At 42.5% G+C, this 22,103-nt stretch overlaps 8 protein-coding genes across 8 annotated transcripts; 2 read left to right on the forward strand and 6 right to left on the reverse strand.

Annotated features, from left to right (window-relative positions):
* The first annotated feature begins 348 nt into the window (after nucleotides 1-348).
* On the forward strand, nucleotides 349-3,494 carry dind (diamond). The gene is made up of 5 exons (XM_017158126.3): nucleotides 349-457; nucleotides 530-577; nucleotides 643-1,043; nucleotides 1,105-1,306; nucleotides 2,119-3,494. Exons 1-5 carry the CDS (start codon nucleotides 443-445, stop codon nucleotides 3,235-3,237), a joined length of 1,785 nt encoding a protein of 594 aa, XP_017013615.2. The 5' UTR covers nucleotides 349-442; the 3' UTR covers nucleotides 3,238-3,494.
* Nucleotides 3,495-3,824: 330 nt separating this feature from the next.
* Nucleotides 3,825-9,606, reverse strand: LOC108068487 (leucine-rich repeat-containing protein 70). The gene is made up of 3 exons (XM_070216694.1): nucleotides 9,294-9,606; nucleotides 7,425-7,624; nucleotides 3,825-5,667 (listed from the first exon to the last, which is right to left on the reverse strand). The coding sequence occupies exons 2-3, from the start codon at nucleotides 7,446-7,448 to the stop codon at nucleotides 4,084-4,086; spliced, it is 1,608 nt and encodes a 535-aa protein (XP_070072795.1). The 5' UTR covers nucleotides 7,449-7,624; nucleotides 9,294-9,606; the 3' UTR covers nucleotides 3,825-4,083.
* LOC108068366 (uncharacterized) lies at nucleotides 6,762-7,173 on the reverse strand. Its single transcript, XM_017157879.3, has one exon. It carries the CDS (start codon nucleotides 7,071-7,073, stop codon nucleotides 6,885-6,887), a length of 189 nt encoding a protein of 62 aa, XP_017013368.2. The 5' UTR covers nucleotides 7,074-7,173; the 3' UTR covers nucleotides 6,762-6,884.
* Nucleotides 9,607-9,923: 317 nt separating the features above from the next.
* Nucleotides 9,924-11,386, reverse strand: LOC108068488 (mitochondrial import inner membrane translocase subunit Tim22). Its single transcript, XM_017158109.3, has 3 exons — nucleotides 11,032-11,386; nucleotides 10,205-10,398; nucleotides 9,924-10,130 (listed from the first exon to the last, which is right to left on the reverse strand). The coding sequence occupies exons 1-3, from the start codon at nucleotides 11,267-11,269 to the stop codon at nucleotides 9,975-9,977; spliced, it is 588 nt and encodes a 195-aa protein (XP_017013598.1). The 5' UTR covers nucleotides 11,270-11,386; the 3' UTR covers nucleotides 9,924-9,974.
* A 232-nt stretch (nucleotides 11,387-11,618) lies between these two features.
* On the reverse strand, nucleotides 11,619-14,385 carry LOC108068503 (myosin-J heavy chain). Its single transcript, XM_017158127.2, has 3 exons — nucleotides 12,786-14,385; nucleotides 12,174-12,270; nucleotides 11,619-12,088 (listed from the first exon to the last, which is right to left on the reverse strand). Exons 1-3 carry the CDS (start codon nucleotides 14,361-14,363, stop codon nucleotides 11,682-11,684), a joined length of 2,082 nt encoding a protein of 693 aa, XP_017013616.2. The 5' UTR covers nucleotides 14,364-14,385; the 3' UTR covers nucleotides 11,619-11,681.
* A 106-nt stretch (nucleotides 14,386-14,491) lies between these two features.
* On the reverse strand, nucleotides 14,492-16,700 carry Gos28 (golgi SNAP receptor complex member Gos28). The gene is made up of 4 exons (XM_017158130.3): nucleotides 16,572-16,700; nucleotides 16,323-16,507; nucleotides 15,138-15,526; nucleotides 14,492-14,735 (listed from the first exon to the last, which is right to left on the reverse strand). Exons 1-4 carry the CDS (start codon nucleotides 16,591-16,593, stop codon nucleotides 14,633-14,635), a joined length of 699 nt encoding a protein of 232 aa, XP_017013619.1. The 5' UTR covers nucleotides 16,594-16,700; the 3' UTR covers nucleotides 14,492-14,632.
* A 292-nt stretch (nucleotides 16,701-16,992) lies between these two features.
* Nucleotides 16,993-20,546, forward strand: Cpsf73 (cleavage and polyadenylation specificity factor 73). Its single transcript, XM_017158113.3, has 5 exons — nucleotides 16,993-17,065; nucleotides 17,132-17,293; nucleotides 17,351-18,642; nucleotides 19,382-19,824; nucleotides 20,396-20,546. Exons 1-5 carry the CDS (start codon nucleotides 16,998-17,000, stop codon nucleotides 20,483-20,485), a joined length of 2,055 nt encoding a protein of 684 aa, XP_017013602.1. The 5' UTR covers nucleotides 16,993-16,997; the 3' UTR covers nucleotides 20,486-20,546.
* CstF64 (cleavage stimulation factor subunit 2 CstF64) lies at nucleotides 20,514-22,019 on the reverse strand. Its single transcript, XM_017158114.3, has 2 exons — nucleotides 21,761-22,019; nucleotides 20,514-21,694 (listed from the first exon to the last, which is right to left on the reverse strand). The coding sequence occupies exons 1-2, from the start codon at nucleotides 21,895-21,897 to the stop codon at nucleotides 20,599-20,601; spliced, it is 1,233 nt and encodes a 410-aa protein (XP_017013603.1). The 5' UTR covers nucleotides 21,898-22,019; the 3' UTR covers nucleotides 20,514-20,598.
* Nucleotides 22,020-22,103: the final 84 nt, after the last annotated feature.

Consider the following 22,103-nt stretch of genomic DNA (forward strand, 5'->3'; position numbering starts at 1 on the left):
ACAAAATACGTAGAAAAACAATTAGAAAAGGACGTAACTTATAATAAAATTTTAAATATTTTATTTTGATGGTTGTTGCTCTAAATAAAAAAGGAAATAAATATTTTTTTTAGCTATTTAAAGTTAATTGTAAAAACCCTAGACATAGGACCTGTTGAAATCAGTGTTGATTATTATTTCTTTAAAAATGTAGCTAAATAAAATTGGTAGTACCAATTTGGTACAAAATTCAATAGATTTAAATAAATTATCCGAAACAGTTTACGGATAAAATCTTTGGCGGTTCTTTTTAAAAATCTAGATATAGCTATAAATAGCTGACTTACCAATACTGGCTGGAATACCCTTAACCACCGCATGCTGGCGGTATTTTTTTGGTATTTTAGTTACATTTAGTGTTGAATAAATTATAAAGCCTTTGCCAAACAACAAAAGGTGGAACATGCAAGAGCTCAAGGTGCGTGGTGTAAATAGATCGAATAAAGCATATATTATAAACTATTTACAATGTTTTAATTACTCGTTATAGCAACGGTTTGAGCGACGCCAATTGGCGGATGACCTGAAGCAGAAACAGGTGAGTGCCGTGCCGAAAAGCAGGTGCTATAAATAAAACCCCTTGACTAATGCATAACAAACCAGGTAATCCAGGACCGCCTGCTGCACAGGATCCTTTACTCCAAGCGCCTGCTGGTGGACCATGTGGAGGCACTGGAGCAGTGCATGCAGGAGCTGCAGGCCTCCTCGCATCCCGGCCGGCAATTGCTGACCACGCGGAATGCCTGCTTGATTTTAGGAGGCACTCTTGTGGAGCACCTGATCACCCCCAGGGGCATCCGGTACACCATGTTGCCATCCATCCTCATCACCGGCACCTTTGCCGCCCTGTGCGCAGTGAAGAGCGTGTTTGTGTGCCGGAATAAAATCGTGGAGCGGAAATTGGAGCAACTGGTCAAGACCATCGATGAGTTCGGCAACTGCATCCGGCGGAATATGACGTACTTTCAGGAGATTATCATCATGAAGCAGGCAGAACTAATAGAGTAAACACAAATAACTCATCTAGTATATCATATATCTTTAATCATTATTATTCCTCTACAGATCCCGCCAGATAGAGCGCGCCTGGGATTGCATAACGGCCGCCAAGGAGGTTACCGAAATCCTGTACGACGCTACCCGCAAACTGGAGACGGACTATCCCCTGCCCGCTAAGTACGGAGCCTATTATGCGCCCATGGAGGAACTGCGGGAGTGCGAGTACTTCAAGAACAATGTCACGGACTACAGTCCCAAGCACATAAAGGTAGTATTAGATAGATGGTATAAATTTATAGTTTTTGGGAAGAAATTATTGAGAGGTTTCAGTTCCAGTTAGTTTATTTCTTAACTGTCCAACTTGGAGTTAAATTATGATAATATATTCTTAAAAAATCTTAAACTCGGACTTGTAAACTGTCATTCTGTATTTCTATTGGTAATTTCTGTTAATTTTTGTTTTATCATAGTATGCCATGAAATTTCAGATTTGTTTTATTCAGAAATTGAATGATTTTCTAATTCATTTCGAATTGAATGAATGAATGAATAATTTTTATGAATTTTTTTAATTTGCCAAATTGTTTTTGTGCTTTCTTTTGAGAACAAAAAGTGGAAAGTTTTTATCAATGTTAACTGCATAGTAAATAAAATTCAGGCAGATTTAATCACAAAATTATGACCCTTTCTTCTTCAAAAGAAATTGTCGTTTGAATTATTTCGGAATTCATGACATTCATTCATTCAATTCTATTAAACTCAAAATTCAAATTCATTAAATTCTATTAAACTCAAAATTCTAATTAATTCATTCATATAAAACAAAAAATTTAAAATAATTCATTGAATTCATCTAGTATCTATACGTCGACTACGAGTCATATTTGTTTATTCACAGTGCACTTTGTAATCTTTAATGACATACTCAACTGATAGCTAAAATCATATAACACTTTTATAGTCATTAATCTCGATTTGAATGCCGTAAGTTGAGTGATATCTGTTAAATATATCCAAAAACCATACATTTACTCAATATTTTAATATTTAATATTTTTAATAAAAAAACTATATTTTCAGGATTTCCACAACATCTTCGCGTACGTGCAGTCACAGTACCTGCTCCGGCTGGCCTTTACCATCACCACTCGTCCCTCGATCTCCCAGCTGAGCGAGGATCTGGTGAAGATCGACTGCCTGGTGCGGCAGTTGGTGCAGGAGGAGGAGGCGCACTTCAGCAATCTGGCCTTGGCCATGCAGAACAGGAAGCAGATGGAACTGGCCGAGTTGAATGCGACCAGAACGGAGCAGCAGCGCAGTGGACCCATCGCAGTGCTGCAGCATTCCTCGCTGAAGCTGAGTGCCTGCATGGTGGCCGTGGCCGGAGAATGCCAGGCTCTGGACGTCACGCTGCAGCAACTGACGGCCACGGAGGCGGCGAACAGGAACAACTCCAAGGAGCTGGTGGCCGTGGCCAATAATATGCATGGTATCGAAAATGCCCTGGCCGTTTGCTGTGATGATTTCCAGCGTTTGATGCTGGTCTACAACAAGTTCCTGCACAGTCAGCTGAATTTGGAGGGGGAGTCGCCGAAACCCAAGCAGGATCTGGACGAGGAATTCCCCGAGAGCATTCTGCGGGTGGAGTTCTCGCAGAATGTCGATGCACCGCAGCAGAAGGATGACTTCTATGCCTATATGTACGATCAGAACGAGGAGCAGCAGTTCGAGGCCGAGCAGAACGCCCCGTTTCCTTCGCCAGAAAAGGAGTTGCTTAACTTTGAGAAGCGCATCACCAAGGGAAGGTTTAAACCTGTCCTCAAACAGCTGAAGGATCGCATTGATCCCATAAGGCAGGTGATGCTGGAAAAGGAGCGAGAAGTGCTGGCCTCCAAGGGCATAAATGTGGACGAGCTCTTTGGCAAAATGGAGAGTGTGGAGCAACAGCAGCAGCAGCAGCAGGAGGACAATCGACTGGCGGAGGGAAAACCTTCTCCCCCCTGCGAATCCTCATCCAATTCGGATTCTGATTCCGCCGACGAAGAGGCCTTCAAGCGACGAAGCAAACAGCACAAGGAGCGTGATAACTTTGCCGAAATGCGCCAATTTCTGGCCCAAAAGCAGGCAATTAATCTGTTTAAGCTACCACCACCACCTGTGGCCGCCGCTGAGGAAGAGCTGCTGGAAAGTGAATGCTAGACTGCGCTGTTTGTTTATATCACAAGCCTACTATCTCCTTTGCTCTGGGTATTATCTGTTTAAGCTTTTATCATTTATCTAGCCAACTGGGGAGACAAGCCGCTCGCCAAGCGACGCCATTTCACCCTGAACTTCATATCCTGCCTTTCGGTTGTTCCTCTTTTTATGTTTCCTAGCCATTTTTAAACTCCATAACGTTGCAAGCTGAAAATAAAAGTTTTTAAGTAGAACCACTTGAGAATTTGTGAAAATCCAAAGGCCTTGGAACTTTTTTTTCTGTTGAAACTTGAATTTAACATTTGTATAAACACGTGTATAATAATTTTCTTATCAAAAAATATAGAGAAATAAAATTCACCAAATAAAAAATCACATAGACAACCACACTCATAAAAAAAAATCGAAGAATTTCCTTTAAATCTAGAAAATTTGTTCTGGAATTTTTTTCACCTAGAAAGGTTTTCTATATTCAAAGGCAAATTTTCTAATAACAAAGGTAGGCCGATTCAATGGCGAGATATCTAAAATTTAGGAATTAATTTTTATGAGTGCATCTTAGCCCACTTGCAAAGAAATTAAAACGAAAATTGATTTTAAAAATGTTTTATTACACACTAACGTTTGGAACTTAAGTACAATACAAACATCGATGGCATCACTAAGCACTAGGGGTTAGTTTTAAGGACTGGGGTTAGGAAAAGGATACAGAGGACACCTACATATATACAGGATAGCACGCACAGAAAGTCTTTTTTTTTTGTTTGTCGGTTAGGTTCGTAACATCTTTGGCTCGAAACTTGTGCAGCTAGCTCGGAATTGCAACCGAATTAGGATTTGAACACCGCTTTAGGCATTGGCAGCACCTGTGGTGGCTCCACTGCTGCTCCCGGCATGGACATTTTTGAATTTACTGGCCACCGAAGCGGGTTGCAGCTGCGAGAACTGCGACAAATTGCTGCCCCGCACGCTGGTATACCGGATGGGCTGGACCCCGTAGTCGCTGCCCTTGAGCCGCCGACGCACGCAGACTACAACGAATCCGATCACCAGGCCGATGACCAGGACAATGCTGGCTATGATGGCGGTGAGTATGATGTACCGACGTCGCAGGAATCGCGGTGGCTCCTCGTCGACCTCCCGATATTTCTTGGGTATCACCATTTTGCAGATCTTTTCCGCTGTCAAATTGGAGAGTGGGGCTCCGGCCAAAAGATATGGGGTTTCACAGCGGGCTTCGGTACCATCGGTTTCCCTTTCGATATGCGATATTCCCGTGAGCTCGAGGGTCTTGAAGAGTTCGCAACTGCAATACCAGGGATTACCGGCGATGCTCAGGCTGCGAAGACGTGGCCAGGGTGCAGGATTGCTGGTGGAATTGTTAGGATTGCTAATATTAAGAACCAAGGTGCTCAAAGCATTCCGGGATAAATCCAACTGCGTTAGATTCCGACTGAATATCAGATCGTTTAGTTCCAAGCGCTCTAATTTGGAATTTCTAGAACAATATAGCTCCTCCAGGGCAGGCAAATGCAGAGCTCCCTCCTCTAGAATTCGCAGAGATGGCATACTGCTGATATTCAGGCGTTTCAGGGAAACCAAGCCCTGAAAACTATTTCCCTTCAGGCTGAGGAAGCTATTCGCCGCCAAATTTAGTTGAACCAAGGACTTGCTTAAATGTGAGAGACTGGCAGGAACTACGGTGAACTCATTTCCCGAGACATCCAGGATACGGAGGCTTGTGAGCGTGGGAAAAAGCTGCGCTGGCAGGGACATCAAACCATTGTGGGAGAGATCCAATCGCTGCAGGGTCTTCACCGATGCTACTGCCGCCGTGGTGGCTTCGTCCAGGGCAATCAGTTTGTTGTAGGCCAAATTCAACTTGGTCAAATGGGGAGTGTGCTCGAAGAGCCGTCGATCCAGTCGACTAATTCGATTGTGACTTAGGTCCAGATCCCGCAAGCCAATGGGCTCGTAGCGAGTGTTGCGGAAAGGACCCCTGAAGAGATCCGGCACCAGGGCATCGTTGGACAGCTCATTCCAGCTGAGGTAGAGCGCCTCCACATTGGGCACATCCATGAAGAGGGGAACCTGCAGATTCTGCAGACCGCAGTGCCGACAGGAGAGGGTCAAGCTGGCATTCGTAGCCGGCAGCTGTTGCAGCAACTTGATCTGATTGCCCGAGTACGAGACCACAATCTCCGAAGAAGCTCCAGCCGCTATGGCCTGCGATCCGAACTCCGCCGGCCAGCGGGCCAGGATGTGCTCGAAATTCTTTACCGAACAGTCCAGGTTGAAGTGCGTCCGATGGTCACTGTCCTGGCTGCTCAGGCACAGGCATGTCTGGCAGATATTGGTCACCGGCTGGTACGGGATGTCCTCGTGCTGGCCCTGAACACTAGTAGTCAGGAGCAATGACGTTCCCGCAAGGAGCTGCAAAAAAAGAAATATAAATAAATAAATATAAATAATAATAATAAATATAAATAAGTTTCCATAAAGTCTAATAACTTTTGATTATTTAAAAAGAACATAAATACTGCACCCAAAAAAAATCGATATGAATCGTAGGTCAATTTTACCTTATTTAAGATCCATTTTAATTTGACCTGGCCTGAGGTAAATTTGATCTGGTCGAAAAGGGTACTTTATATTAAAACGACCTGGGTTTAGCATGACCTGAAATTTACATGGCCATATCCATTTTACGGTGACATGCTTTTTTTGTGTGTATGAATATTAAAAATTTGCAAGATTAATCTGATATTATAAAATCGTAGAGAACAACATTTTTTTGTAGCACATGTTTAATCACTTTACTGTCTTAAATTGTTAAAAACTTGTTACTTAAGGGGAATAAAAATTTACTGTCTTAAAAAAATCTTCAATTAAGAATCTCAAAAAAATTTGTCATAGATTGAACTCATTTTTGATTACAAAATGATTTTATCGTTGGTGGAAAGATAAATAAAAAATTTGGATTAAAATTTCGACTAAGATTAAACCATTTTCCGGAAAACAAACATGAGTAATCTGCACGTGTCACTGTCCCTTGAAAAATTCGCCACATATTTCATGGTTTCGACCATGGACGGGCTATTGTATAGCTGTCTCTGATTTTGAGCTGATTCTCATATATCACGATTACACCTAAGTACAGGTGTTCAAACAGACGAAAGTACTTTTGGAGACCAGTAAGGTTGGCGCCGTTTATATAATTGCATTGCTGAAATCAAGAGGTCTGAAAGCTGAGACGTGTGAAGAAACTCAATTATGTACTGCAAGTCCAGACTTTTATAGAATTTTTTATTATCAGATGTAATTTAATTTTCTTCTAAGGAATATTCGTGTCGGCAAATAAATTGGCTAATTGCCTGCATATAATTGATTGCTTTTTATACTAAGAAAATTTAAATGTATGACAGGGTTAAAGTAAACAATCTTACTTGCTTAACCTACAAAAGGAGTGCGCCTTTAATAATAAATAAATCATTTCTGGGTCATTGTAAAAAAACAAACAATTCTCTTGATGTCAACGATTTGTAGTTTTATATGCAGCAGAAATTAATAACAATATAATTCACTTTAAGGTATTTTGGAACAGATTAAATAAATTTTTTTGGTTTATAGATTTGGTCATCCATGTTCTTTTAGGTGATATTTTCCTCTTGGAGAGCCTTGATCATAACTAAATCAAGCACAATATCCTCCGCTATGTCAATTATGCATATGGCATAAACGACCTCTGCCATTTTTCTCCAACGTTCTCCAGTTTTCTTCATTTTCTTTAGAGTTTTACAATATGTCGCTATTGGTATCCGTGTTATTGTTTCTTTCATATGTTTTAAAAGGGTGGAATAAATTTTTGACAAAACATTTTCAACTTTTATCTATGAAGGTAAACTCAAAGTCTGAACGTTTTTATTGGAATTCCTAATTGACAACAAACATGACGCATTTCTTTGACTCATAGATCATTGATAACCTATGACATCCTATATTTTTCAGAGGTAAATTGGCTGTCCGGAAGGAGGTCATCGATGTGCCTTATAAAAAGGTCTCCCCACACTTTAACACTTTCAGGGAACAGCTCTATTGAAAATACTCTCTGATCCCACTATCTCAACCAAAAGTATGTGCGATAGATAAGATAAGGATTCTGTTTTGGAAAGGCTGAAATATTTACTCACCAGCAGAAGAAATTTGTACTTCATTATAGTATCGGTTTCGGGTTTTCTTCTATTTAGGCGTAGAAAATTGGGAATTCCTTTGGAAACTTTATCAGTATCTGTTGATTTTCTTTAAAATGCACTTTTTGTAATATATTTTCGTTTTTCTTTATTATTGTTTTTTTATTTTATATTTTTTACCGCAGCTCTGAACGTTCAGTCTGCTTCGGAATATAGAACTAAATTAATGATTCAAGCCGCCGTGGACTGTTGGCATTATTTGTTTTGATTAGATATCGGCGGAGAGAGCCAGACAGTCTCTCTTGGATTCTCAGTGCCTCTCGGGTTTCCTCTGTCCATTTATTTCCAAGTAAAAGTGAATTCTAATTGAGTCATCGGGGTCTACTGTTTTTGGACTCTCCCACCCCCTTTCTTCCACTCTATCTCTCTACCTCTCTACAAGGTCGTTAACGTTGGTTTTCTTCGCTTTCTTCGCCAGCTAATTTCTTTAGAGCCAAACCCTATCTGGCTAAAGTACAATCGCTCTCCAAACATATCAAACAGTCTTACATCTGTAAAACGAATTTTGTTACTATCCTAAATTATATTTGGCTTTATAATATTTTATAATATTTTAATACTCTATAATCCTAGAACAAATATCTATTTTGAAGGACACAAGATAAATTTATTATATTCAATATTTGAAAGACTGTTAAAGGGAATGGAAAAAACCTTAAATAAACAGTTTATTGCAAATTTTATTTCAAATATTTACTATTAATTTTTAAAAAATTCCTTTATAAGTCCATTACTTAAATATTTGTCGAGAAGTCAGACTGTATTTTTCAGCTTTGAGCGGATTATTCCGAGATAAGATAAGACTTTGTCTCTCGATGTGGCAACAGACATATGGCGTTGGAGCCCGAAAAGCAGGCTGTTCTGCCCGTTGACTCAACTGAGGGGCTGATTCTCATTCTTAAACTGACTTTTGATTCACTGGCCGAGGAGCCAATTAGATGCGATCGCAATTGCAAGTGTCACTTGGTTTCATTGAACTTGCTGACGGCTGAAATCGAGAATGAAGAATCAAGAATTGGGAATCGAGAATCGAGAGCAAAGAATGGAGAATTGAGCTGTTCGCAGCTGCCGTCGATGAGAAAGGCAAACAAGAAGTGTTTGTGGCTCTGGAATTGGTTGCATAAACAAAACACTGACAAAGTAAACCGACCAGAGCCAGACCAATGTTGCCCAGACACTTGTGACTCACGATCGTATTGGAGGCAAGTACAGTGGACACAGCTTGAAGGAATGTAAACTAAAAATGCATAACTTAAAAATCGAATTCCTGTATTACGCAAAATAAAGATCATATAAAATTTCCGATCAATCAAATGGTAAATTTACTAACTAAACTAACAACTCAACTTGAGAATTTAATTTCTAATACCTTTTTCATAATTAAAAACCTAGAATTAAAAGCAAGACTGTAAACTTTTAAAACGAAAATTTCACATTATAACTCATTAATAATTTGGGGGATAATAACTTGAAAGATACATATTATAGGAACCTAAACAAATATCTTATTAAATATTTTACAGCCTAAAAACTTTTGTTGAAAAACTGTAGCTAAACAATAAATACACCTATCAAAATTAAAAAAATATATATTTTTGGCACCAATTTATTGTAATCTAGGTCCCCCTTTATTTTCCCAATAAAAATGGCCATAAAATTTCAATTTTTTGCAGTATTCCTCTTGCGATATCTACTGTAAACATTCTCTCAAGAGATTTGATCTCTGTCGCCTCTCCTCCAATTGGGTTTCTTTCAAAAAGCCGCTCGGGGAGGAGGACGTACATCCGTGGCAGAGTTCCATGTGCTTACTAGTCGTTAGCCTGTGTTTAATTTAATGATTAAGGCTTTTTGCATATTCCGTGAACTGCACGCGACCCAACCGCACACACAATAAAATAAATGCCCGACGAGCGCAAATGAAACCCGTTTGTGTTGCTGCGGTTACCGATGATGTAGCTGCTGTTGCTGATGTTGCTGCTGTTGCACTTTTGCAGCTGCCTGGGGAGCGATGCTCATCCCCGTCCTGAAAGAAATACGCGCGAAGGCTGAAACCGAAAGCGGAAGCCCCGTCGAAGAAGAACCAGCCGAACGATCTCTACCTGCCCGCCGCTCGAATCGAACTGAACAAAAAACCGAAACTGGAAATTTGCTGCTGGATCGAGATTCCCATTCCCGTTCGCGTTCCCACAAAAATGGACACAGTGCGCCCCCCGAAAAGAAAACCGGTCGGGGGCTTACTGGCCGAATTTGTAAGCGAGACTGTGGCACATTGTTTATGCCACACAGTGCCTTTCTGATGGGGGCAATATTAATGGCTGGCAGCTGCACTTCTCCAAATGTCAGGGATCCAAATGGGAGCCAACCGGAAACGGGAGCCATCACAGGTCGTGACGAAATCATTTCCTTGGCGGTGGTTTACAAAAGCACATCGGTAGGCAATTAGTTAGAAACAATTATTTATACGAAACAAGGTAACCGAAGAAACTGAGCTTATCTAGAATGCATATAGTAGTCGATGGCCGTGGAGAAGGCGGCGAATCCCAGTCCGCCGATGACGCCCGCCTTGACGCCAGCCCGCAGGCCAATCAGTCCGCCGGTGATGCCGCCGGCGTAGGTGCCGTTCTTCCAGTCCGTGACTCCCCGATGCTGCCGGGTTTAGAGAAGGATATATTACTTAAAAACTGCTATTTAAAATGCCTTCGAACAGGTGCAGGACTCACACTCTCAATGGTACACTCCACGGCTGAGAATACGCATCCGATCAGTGCGAAATTCTTCGCATAGGAGTGGGTCGTGGCACGCATTTCTCTGAACACCTCCCGGGCTGTCTGCTTTTTCTCATTCGCGAAGGGATCGGCCATACTGGGATTAACGGAGGCACTGAACAGGCCCAAGGCGGCACCCAATCCGTAACCTGTAAAGAGATATATTTATAGTTAATTTACAATTTTCTAAAAATTTCTATTACCCTTAGTAACTAGTTGCAATGTCGCTTAATGCCTTAAGTTAGCTTTTTATATTCACTTCTAATTTTTCAAATTAAATTTTCAAACTATAAATGGAAAAGTAAATTATACATATTTATAACAAAGATATAAGCTAAACTAGTTAAGGGTCTTAAAAACAATATTTACTAAAATAAAATCTTATGGGATTTAATATAATAATATTAACATCTTTTATATAATTTTAAAAGTAATTATTTTAGGACGTTAGAACCTAATTATAGATTTCAATAGGACTTTTTTTTTATCACTAATATTTATTTTTCAAAAATATAACAGAATACATTTTTCATAGAATACTCGAGTATTGAACAGTAAATAAATACAGAATTGAGGATTCTAAATAGGAAAATTAATTATAATATAAGAATTTAATTGTTATTTGCTATTGACATTTTGTATACTTTCAAAAACAACTAATTTTAGAATTCAATAAAAAAAAAGCTGATAATTAGAAGAGGGTAAGCTGACTTTAGAAGCCTATAGATCATTTATACTTTATAGATCCTTATAACTAATTTTGATGATATTTTGAGACCCACCCATCACACAGGCCATGGCGCACTTGAAGCCGCAGCTCTCCACCGCCGTCTCGATGTACTTCTCCTCGTTGGTCTTGATCTTCACCGGGCCGTTGCTCTTGGGGATTACGATGTTCTCGCGGTAGTGCTGCATGTTTCCCACATACTGCATGGCCATCTTGTCCAGATCCGGATCGCCGAACATCCTGGGCGCCGTCACCGGCGATTCATTGCTCCCTGCGTTGGGCAGCACGGACATCTTTCAGCCAAAGCGATTCTATATAGATTTCGATTCAGGAAAGCCGATTTTGTTACGGATCAAACGTGTTGGGTAAAAAAAAAACGAAATTATTATCACATCGCCGAACAGCTGTTTGTCAGGGCTGCACTATCGCACCTTGGGTTCCTTATCGATAGGCACAAAAATACCAAATTGTGGTATCGATTGACCGAGGAAATCGATCAACGGCGGGGAAGTCCCTTTTGGAAATTAAAAAAAAAAAAACTTTCTTTTTTACTCCCTTTTTATAAACCAATAACGAAATATATATTGGGTAACATTTTTAAAAGCCAGAATATACATTCCAGGAACCCTGTACCCCCATCAATTTACAAGATGCACTCAAATTTATTAGAGATATTAGTGAAAATAGAAAACTACAAATGCAAAACTATAAATTCAGATGGCGCACCGAAATACTGGACTCGTGTTTCGAGTGTTCCACAGCAAAGATGCGTTTGGTTAGATCGAAGCATGTCTTCTTCATGGCCTGAATTTTGCTGCGACGAGTCTCTATATCGATCATGCACTTGTCGTAGTCGTACATCAGGCCCGTCTTGAAGAGGAGTCCGCCCTTGGCCTCCAGCTTGGCCCGCTGGGTCTTCAGCTTGGCGTGCTCCACTTGGAGCCTGGTCAGCTCCTTGCGCAGCCTATTCCGGTGCTCGAACCGTTCGACATACTCTTTCTTTGCCTTCGACAGCGTGTAGGCGATCATGTCGCGCTTCTCCCGGATGCAGGTCTCCTCGATCATCGACTTCTTGTAGTTCATTTGCATTACCGCCACATCCTTGCATTTTTCTGTGGGATATAGTAGGTTAAATAATTTAATTTTTTAATTTTAAATTATTAACTCTAGTATTATTCAAGTAGTCGCTTATCATACCCTCTAATAGTTTGTTTAACTGTATTATAGATTCGTTGGCGCACATCATCTGGGAGATCGTCAATGTCTCAGTGACATTCTCAAATTTCATTACTTTCTAAGGTAGAAAAAAATAAAAAAATATTTTTAAAAACTCTCAATGAATTTTAAAGGATAATATGATTACTAAGCAGATCTAAAGGCATAAATGTATATTTAACGATAAGAAACTTAAATAGAGATACTAAAGTAAAATAAATTTAAAACCGAGCAGAATTTGAGTCAAACTTACGATAATGGTTTTGTATTATTTATAAGGATTACCACTCTGTAATAAAATAATCGCATAATAATAAAATATTCTGACAGGACTTACCTCATAATAATAAAATTGTAATAATACAATAATTTCAGTCTTACTTACGATAATGGTTTTGTATTATTTATAAGGATTATCATTTTTTAATAAATTAATTTAATAATTTTAAAATATTTGGATAAAACCCACCTCATAATAATATAATTTCAATATTACAATAATTTCTGTCTAACTTACGATAATGGTTTTGTATTGAGAATTACCATTTTTTAATAAATTATTTTAAAAGTATTAAAAAAAATATCAAAACCCACCTCATCCACGAAAGCCAGGTTATGAAGGTTGAGATTGAGTTCGAAGCGCTTCACGCTGACCTGGTTGCGCAGGTCCTGCATGCGCCGGAGGTCGTTGTCCAAGGCGCGCTTCAGCCGATCCATGTCCTTGCGGACGAGGGTCTTCTGCATGAAGGCCCCCAGGCGCTGCTCCTCGTTGTAGGCGAGCACGGAGAGCGAGTTGAGCTCCATCATGGCCCGCGAGGTGGCATGGCCGTACTTGAACTTCATCATCTTCACCCGCTCCATCAAATTGTCGACCACGTTGAGGGCATTCATATAGCGATTCAGTTCGCCACGCACATCATCCGGCGGCAGTGGCTGAAAATTGTTGTTCTTGCGAATGCGCCGGAAATATTCGCATACCACATTATTCAGCTGGGAGTTCTGGTACTTCTCCAGTTGGTATTCGTCTACGAGGATCTGCAGTTGAACCATCATCTTGCTTTTGTCCAGCAAGTGCTCCTTGTTCTTGTCGGCGTTCTCCACATTGGCCACCACAACGTTGATTAGGTGGTTGAGGAAATCTAAGGTGAGGCGATGCCAGAAGGGTTCCTCCACCTCAACGGCTAGCTCCTGGGTGGGTCCGATGTCTGCATCCACGGCCACGGCAAACATGGCCATGGTGTCCACTTCTTCGCCGAAACCCACTTGCTTCTCCACAGGTACATGTTCCTCGGGAAAATCGTCCATTATCACAGACTCCTCGTCCTCCTCGGCCTCGGCCACTGTAGTCGCCGCAGTGCTGGCATCCCGAGCGGAGCTAGACTCCGATTCGCCCTCGCCAGGATCCTCTGAGGCGTCCACAAAGTGTCCAGTGTCTGGTAAAGTCAAGGATTTCTTCTCGGCCACGACTTCCGGTTCGGGTTCTTCGTCCGAAGTGAGCGATATGTCCGAAATACTGGGCAAGCTGTCGAATTCGCGGATGAACTCGTCTTTTAAGGACTTTCCCAATCTTGGACGGGGCGTTTCCTCGCTGACAACAGACTGTAGATCCTCATCCATACTAATGACGTCCTCTGGAGTTGGGATTTTTGCGTTTAGAATGGCCTTTATATCCTCATCCTCGGCCAAATCTTCATCAGATTCTTCGGATTGCAACGACGTATAGGTGCGAACGGATTCTCGCGGTAAGTCCTCCCTGCTTTCCTCTTCATTCCTGATCTCTTCATCCTCCTTAAACTCGGCTTCACCCTGAACCTTTTCAGGTTTCACTGGAATCACCGGAGGAGCAGCCTCCGCCTCCTCCGCTTTGCGCTCTTCGAGCCTTTGCTTTAGCTTCAATAGCTTTTCGCGCTTTCGTTCCTCGGCGGTTATGAGGCCCTTTGGTTTGGCTTGAATCTCCTGACCTTCCTTTGGAGCCTGTTCATCCTCGTTCGGCAACTCCGACTGAAATTGACCTTCACCAGTTATATCTTCTTCGCCCTTTTCCTCCTCTCCAGTGATTTCCGCCACCATCTCCTCAGCAATTGCCTCCAATGGAGCTTCCTCTACAACGGGCACCTCCTCAGCAGGAGCTACTTCTACCGGTGGTGCCTCCTCGGTCGGATTGTCAGCCATCTCTGTATACTTATAATAATAAGTTATATATATTTATTCTTATCAGTTTCTTCCTTGTGATGTCTTGCTATGTCTGACTAAAAGGTATTGACTACCGACTGATATTCAAGTCGAGGGCTGCTGGAATCTTCATCTTATATAGTAAATTTTATTGCTATCACAAGTTAATCATACACATATACCGTAGGGGAAAACAAACGAAAACTGCAGTTGTCTGTAAGGGAGTCGAATGCAAGCTCTATCTTTGGCCAAGTCGGGACGGCAAGTCGCTAGTTGAAGGCGTAGAGCAGCAGCAGGATCACACAGAAGCCGATGACTGCCCCCAGAATCAGCGAATCGCGTCGCTTTTTGATATTGATGCGCTGAATGAGACTGCGGAGAAATAGAAAACATGTTTGTTATTCAAATTTTTGATACACAATTAAAATTAAGATAACCATCTATGGCTTTGAGGAATAAATTTCTTCTAATCATTTGAAAAAAGGAATCTTTAACTGTTAAATTAAATATATATTTCGATTTTCTGCAACCTTTCAGCAGGTTAAATAAATATTCTAATAATTTATATGAAAATGGAATCTTTAATTGATAAATTAAATATACTCAGCTGGTTTAATAAATATTCTTATAATTCATTTGAAAAATGGAATCTTTAATTGTTAAAATATATTAAATATATTCCGATTTTCTGCATACTTTCAGCATGTTAAATTAATATTCTAATAATCCGGGAGGTTTATTTTCTATCCCTTAATCTAATCCCTCAATGCTCACCTGTTAATCAGTGGAAATCGATTCGAGATGTCGTTGAAGCGGGTCTGCAGCCGCTTGAAGGCCTGTCGCTGGGCATGGAGATGGTCGCGCGTCTCGATGGCGATGTTGATCTGGTCGTTGACCAGGTGACCGGCGCTGCTCAGGTGCCCGCTCTCCTTCAGGTACATCTCCCGCCGACTCAGGCCCGAGATGGAGGGACTGCCGGAGCTGGTGGCCAATCCAGAGCCGCGGAGCAGCTCTTCCCGCTCGATTCGCATTGTGTGGTTGGCGCATATCTTGTTGAACTCCTGCCGATAGCCCTGCAGGATTTCGCGATGCCTCTGCAGCGTGTGCATGGCGGCTGCTCCCGCGGCGGGCAGATCCGACATGGACTCGTTTAAAGAGGATAACTGAAAATAAAATAGATCGGTTAAATTATATTAAAATAAATTCAAATTCAGAAATAATTAAAAAATTGTATGAATCACTTAATGTATGTGTTTTAAATTTATCAAAGAAAAGTAGAGGTTTCCTTTTCTGATAAAAAGTGGTTCTGCAGATGACTCATTAGCTACTTTCGGTTATAAATATTTATCATTAATGTTATCTATTTCACTATGAAAATTTTACAGAGTAGTTGTAAAGGTATACAACTGTATATTCAGATTTTAATAAAATTATTATTACGTGAGAAAAAGTGCGATCTTCATTTAGAACCTTAAATAGCCTCGATAAGAAACAGATGTTAAATTTGCATTGCAAAATATGGGGTCAATGTCAAGAATTTTGAGCATTATAAAGAGAATGGTATACAATAAAGGTTTAACTGAACAATACAATCGCTAATTATGATGTACATATTGTGATAAGAAACAAAGGGAAGTCCCTGAGGTCTTGATAGTTGTTTATACCAATTAATAACAACAGTTAGATAGATATGTATCTACTAATGTCGGGCATTATTATTAATGCACAAATAAATTCCTGATAAAATATAAAAATGGAATAAAACTATAGTTTTAGGTATGGTTTTGTGTTACCGGTAGAATAAATTATGTTAAAACATTTATATATTCTACAAGATACACTAAAAAGCACCTAAAACTATAGTAATTTACTGAGAAATTTTGTAGCCCAATGATCTGATGTTTTTTAATCTATTCCCTGTCCAGGGTCTAATCCCTTGACTTGGTTCAAATATCCCACCTTCTCCAGCATCTGCTCGATCTCCTCCGACAGCGAATCGAAGACGTGCTCGCCCAGGAGCGGCGATGTGTCAACGCCTCCCAGTGCTCCACTTCCTCCTCCGCCGCTGCCTGCTCCGATTTTGCTGAACGCCACCAGCTTCAGGTCGATCTCGTTCTCCAGGCTCCTCGCCTGCTTCCGCAGCACTAAGTGGGGGATTGGGAGGGGAATAAGTTAAGGGTAGAATTACAGGGCAATCCCAGAGCTCACCATCGTAGCTGGATCCTCCCATTTGTCCAAAATAGTTTTCCTTTATTTGTTCGACTTTCGTGTGGCAATTAATGGGAGTGCAATAGTTTGGTCACACTGCTGCTATGACAAACAAGTTGGTATTTAATCGATACTGACCGATAACTTTAGACAAATAACGACCTGTTTCCACTATTGGAAATTTGCTAATACTGCAGTTTAAAATTCGTAATTTTTTAAAAATTGTATCAATATATTTGCATCATTATTTTGTATATCAACATAAGTAACAACAAGTAAAAACAAAGTTTTAAATTTACCCTCCGATTCTTCGATAGGGGGAAACATCGAAAGTCATCGAGAGGTATCGATACACCCACACAGCGTTTTGTTGCCGGCGATTTTGTAAAGTTTGTTAAGTTATTTATTTCTCCGTTTCTAGGCAACATGACGCAGGCAACAGGTGATGCACGTGTGCCGGACGAGGAGAGCGATCTGCTGCAGATCAAGCCGCTGTAAGGATATCTACATATCTGGATAAACAGCCTAGTATTAACCTGGAAAATGTGTTTCCATTTCAGAGGCGCTGGCCAGGAAGTGGGACGCTCCTGCATCATGCTGGAGTTCAAGGGCAAGAAGATCATGCTGGACTGCGGAATCCATCCCGGACTGTCCGGCATGGATGCCCTGCCCTATGTGGATCTGATAGAAGCGGATGAAATCGACCTGCTGTTCATATCACAGTAAGTACCTCTGCTTAGATTCCATGAATAACTTAGTTATAACTTTTTGCTATATAGTTTCCACCTGGACCACTGCGGCGCCCTGCCCTGGTTCCTCATGAAGACCAGCTTCAAGGGGCGCTGCTTCATGACCCACGCCACCAAGGCCATCTACCGCTGGATGCTGTCCGATTACATCAAGATCAGCAACATATCCACCGAGCAAATGCTCTACACGGAGGCCGATCTGGAGGCCTCCATGGAGAAGATCGAGACGATCAACTTCCACGAGGAGCGCGACGTGATGGGGGTACGCTTTTGCGCCTATAACGCCGGTCATGTTTTGGGCGCTGCCATGTTCATGATCGAAATTGCAGGCATTAAAATCCTGTACACCGGCGACTTTTCGCGCCAGGAGGATCGGCATTTGATGGCCGCCGAGGTGCCGCCGCAGAAACCCGATGTCCTGATCACCGAGTCCACCTATGGCACGCACATCCACGAGAAGCGGGAGGATCGCGAGAATCGTTTCACTTCGCTCGTGCAGAAAATCGTCCAGCAAGGCGGCCGATGTCTGATTCCCGTGTTTGCTTTGGGTCGCGCCCAGGAACTGCTGCTCATTCTGGATGAATACTGGTCGCAGAACCCGGAGCTGCATGAGATTCCCATCTACTATGCCTCCTCGCTGGCCAAAAAGTGCATGGCCGTCTACCAGACGTACATCAATGCCATGAACGATCGCATTCGCCGCCAGATTGCGGTGAATAATCCCTTTGTTTTCCGGCACATTTCCAACCTAAAAGGCATCGATCACTTCGAGGATATTGGTCCGTGTGTGATTATGGCCTCGCCTGGAATGATGCAGTCGGGGTTGTCGCGCGAGCTCTTCGAGAGCTGGTGCACGGATCCCAAGAACGGCGTGATCATAGCCGGTTACTGTGTGGAGGGAACGCTGGCCAAGACGATACTCTCGGAGCCGGAGGAGATCACCACGCTGTCGGGCCAGAAGCTGCCGCTCAACATGTCCGTGGACTACATATCCTTTTCGGCGCACACGGACTACCAGCAGACCAGCGAGTTCATCCGCCTGCTGAAGCCCACGCATGTGGTGCTCGTCCACGGCGAGCAGAACGAGATGTCGCGTCTGAAGCTGGCCCTGCAGCGGGAATACGAAGCGGACGCCAGCACGGACATCAAGTTCTACAACCCGCGCAATACCCATGCCGTGGATCTGTACTTCCGTGGCGAGAAGACGGCCAAGGTGATGGGCAGTCTGGCTGCTAAACACTCCGAAGTGGGAAGCAAACTCTCCGGCGTTTTGGTCAAGCGTGACTTTAAATATCACCTGCTGGCTCCCTCGGATCTGGGCAGTAAGTATACCATTAACTTTTATAAGACTTTTGATTGATATTCATATTATATATATTTTTGAAAGAGGATGGTTAAAGTTTTTTTATTTAACCATCGAGTTAGGGTAAATATTGGATAAGTATCACGAACTTAAAAAGCTAAATAAAAAACCGCGAATTCTTTAAAAGATAAAGTATAAAAGCATCACTTATGGCGCTTAATGAAATCAAATAAAAAACCGCAAATTCTTCAGAGCATGATGGCCGTGCCTATGTGTACTCATATAACAGCTACTGTAACTTCAATCGCTTCATTATTCGCATATCATTTTTATAGATCATAAGAAAAGTGTTGGATTTAATGGTCCAATCAAAGAAAAATTTGTTGCATCCAGTAGATAAACTTTCAAAAATGGCCTTTGCTAAATTTCCATGCGATTGTATGCAAGAGCACATTGAGTTTTATTTGTAAGTTTTATGAATAAAAATTCCAAATAACGATTATTTGGGATTTGAAAAAACAAAAATCCATTGTAACAATTATTTGAAATTTCAAAAAATATAAATCTTAAATAACGATTACTTTTGATTTTTATCATAAAAATCCTGAAACAAAAGTTTATTTAATATTTAGAACATGGAGGAAAAAACAAAATATTTGTAATATAGCACATATATGTAGCTCAATTCCTTCCTGGTGATTTTTATTTTTCAATAACGATTATTTTCGGTCCCTGATATTCCCTTACCTCCTTTGCAGAATACACGGACATGAGCATGTCAGTCGTGACCCAACGCCAGTCGATTCCCTGGGGCAGCTCACTGACCACTCTGGAGCTTCTCCTCGATCGCATTGGAGCCGGCTGCGTGGAGGTGGTGGAGGCGGATCGCAAGCTGCGGGTCTTCGGCTGCATCGAACTGACTGTGGAGCAGAAAATCATCGTTATGGAGTGGCAGGCGACGCATGTGAACGACGTCTACGCGGATGCCGTTCTGGCCTGCATAATGCAATCGGAGCTGGGTGGCACCAATCTCAAGGGGGCCACGAAGCAGACCAAGTCGGAGGACTCGCGGTTCAGGGAGTGCCTCATCGAGACGCTGCAGGACACCTTCGGCGACAGCTGCGTTCCCAAAATGTTCAAGGGCGATTTGCTGCCAGTAATGGTGAGCGGAAAGAGGGCAGAAATCAATCTGGAAACTCTGGTGAGCAAATCACTTTTATCTACACCTCGGATTTTGCATATTTGTTCATTTGTTGTCCGATTTCTACCAAAATTCCTAGGTAGGTGTCATATTTTTCAAATGTAATAAATTGGGATGCATATCGGAAATATGCAAAAAATTCAAAATAAATGCAAAAAATTGTTGCATAAAATAAGCAAAATATATGCGAAATATGCAAACAATTGCCAAAAACTATTCTGCCTCTTTACTATTTTTGCCCCCTACTCGTTGGAAATATAAATAGGGTTTCCTTAAATTTTTAGAAAAAATTAGATATCTCAGAAATGACGAAAAGGAACAAACAATTTTCTTCGGGTAAATTAGGTTGGCTATGAAATGGTCAATCTTGAATAGTGGAGTCTATTTTATATTATATATTCAAAAAAAAAATAAAATATGCAATTAATTTTAAACTAGATTTTTATTGAAAAGAATTCGGAATTAATCTATCTGTATCCTATAAAAATTATGCAAATAAGCAAAATCCCAGGTCTACTTATAACTAAGTTCCTTTAACGTTTAAAAAACTCAAATTTCAACCTGCTTTTAGGCCGTCAACTGCGCCGAGGACGACGTCCTGCGGCAGATGCTCAACACAACGGTGCAGAAATTGCACCAGACCCTAGTCTCCGCCCAATAAACGCCAGAGCCATTCCGCAAAATAAATCTCCGGGTGTGAGAATGTTCTTTTTATTAATCGATTCAAATGTATAATCATATTGTAAGCATGCTTGATAAGTGGAAAAATGGAAATTAACGCTGCGTGCTCTTGGCAATCTGCTCCTTGAGCATGAGGATGCTGGCCCTTTGCTCGGAGGGCAGCTGGGCGATCTGCTCGTCGGACAGCTGGAGCACCTGCATGATGAGGGCCGCCTTCTCCTGGTCGGAGGCATCCGACGGCAGGACTCCGTGGGCGCCCAGGCGGCTCTGCAGCTGCTGGGCGGCCGCCTGTTGCTGTTGCGTCGGCGGCGGCGCCTGGGGAATCCCCTGCGGCGGTGCCTGGGGTCCCTGAGGACCTGCCCTCAGTCGCGGATCCATGGGACGCTGGCGCGGATCGCTGGGATAGGGAGCCGGCGGCGCCTGCTGCTGGGCGGGCATCTGGGCTCGCGTCCGGGGATCCATCAGTGGCGGCGGCACCGGATTGGGCAGAGCTCCACGCAGATCCTGATCCATGCCGCGGGCCATCATCCGGGGATCCAGCGGCATGGGACCGCCGCCGGGCACCATGCGCAAATCGATGTCGTTCGGATGGACATTGGATTGGAAGCCTGGTCCGGGAACGGGCATGGGTGGCTGTGGAGCAGGCTGCTGCTGCTGCTGCTGGGGAATGGGTCCCTGCTGCTGCTGCATGGAGATGTTGCCCGATCCCTGGTGCGGATTGCCACCCAGCACAGGCGGCATTTGGTTGGCCTTGAACAGCATGCCAAGTGCTTGCTGCGGATCCACTATCCGCATGACCACCATCGCCTGGAGCAAAGCGTAGGCCAGCTGGGGATTGAGCATCAGCATTTGGCGCGCCTCCGACGGATTGCTCACTATGCAGAGCTTCATCTGCTTCATCAGCTCGTACATCTGCTCCGGCGGCAAAGAAGCCACCGTTTTGGTGATCAGCTCGGGCGCATCCTCCGGTTCGCAGGGCTCGCCGTAGGGATTCTCCACCTGGGGGCCCTGGAGCAGCTGCTGCATCTCCATGCGCGACTTTTCCGTACAGGCGTTGTCCACGCGGAGCGTTCGTCCTCCGATTTCGTAGCCATTCAGGTTCCGCATGGCACTCAAAGCCGTCTCCTGATCCTTGTACTCGCAGAAGCCGAATCCCTTGGGCTTGCCGCTCTCCCGATCGAAGACCAGTCTAAGGGGATCATAGATATAAGGTTTATTACACGGTTTCACCTGATTTTAACCAATTAAAACTCACTTGAGCGACAGAACCGGGCCCACTTCGCTGAAAATCTCCTTCAGCTTCTCCTCGGTGGCCTCGTAGGGTATGTTGCCCACAAAAACCGACCGCATGGACTTGTCCATGATGCTCTGCTCCTGCGCCTTATCTGCCATTTCTGTTGTTTTCTATTAATTAACGCACAAATCCCTGTAAATCTTAGCAAACGTTGACGAATTTGCCGAAAACACAAATTCCCTGCGTTGCGGCTTGCTGCTTCTTCTTGCTTCGAATAATTTCCCTTTTCAGGGATGGGCATAAAATATTTATATCGATCTTTTATCGATGTTTTTTGTTTTTCATTTAAAACAATTTTTTGTTA

Source organism: Drosophila takahashii, chromosome 3R, assembly GCF_030179915.1.
Source record: "Drosophila takahashii strain IR98-3 E-12201 chromosome 3R, DtakHiC1v2, whole genome shotgun sequence".
NCBI classification, from domain to species: domain Eukaryota; kingdom Metazoa; phylum Arthropoda; class Insecta; order Diptera; family Drosophilidae; genus Drosophila; species Drosophila takahashii.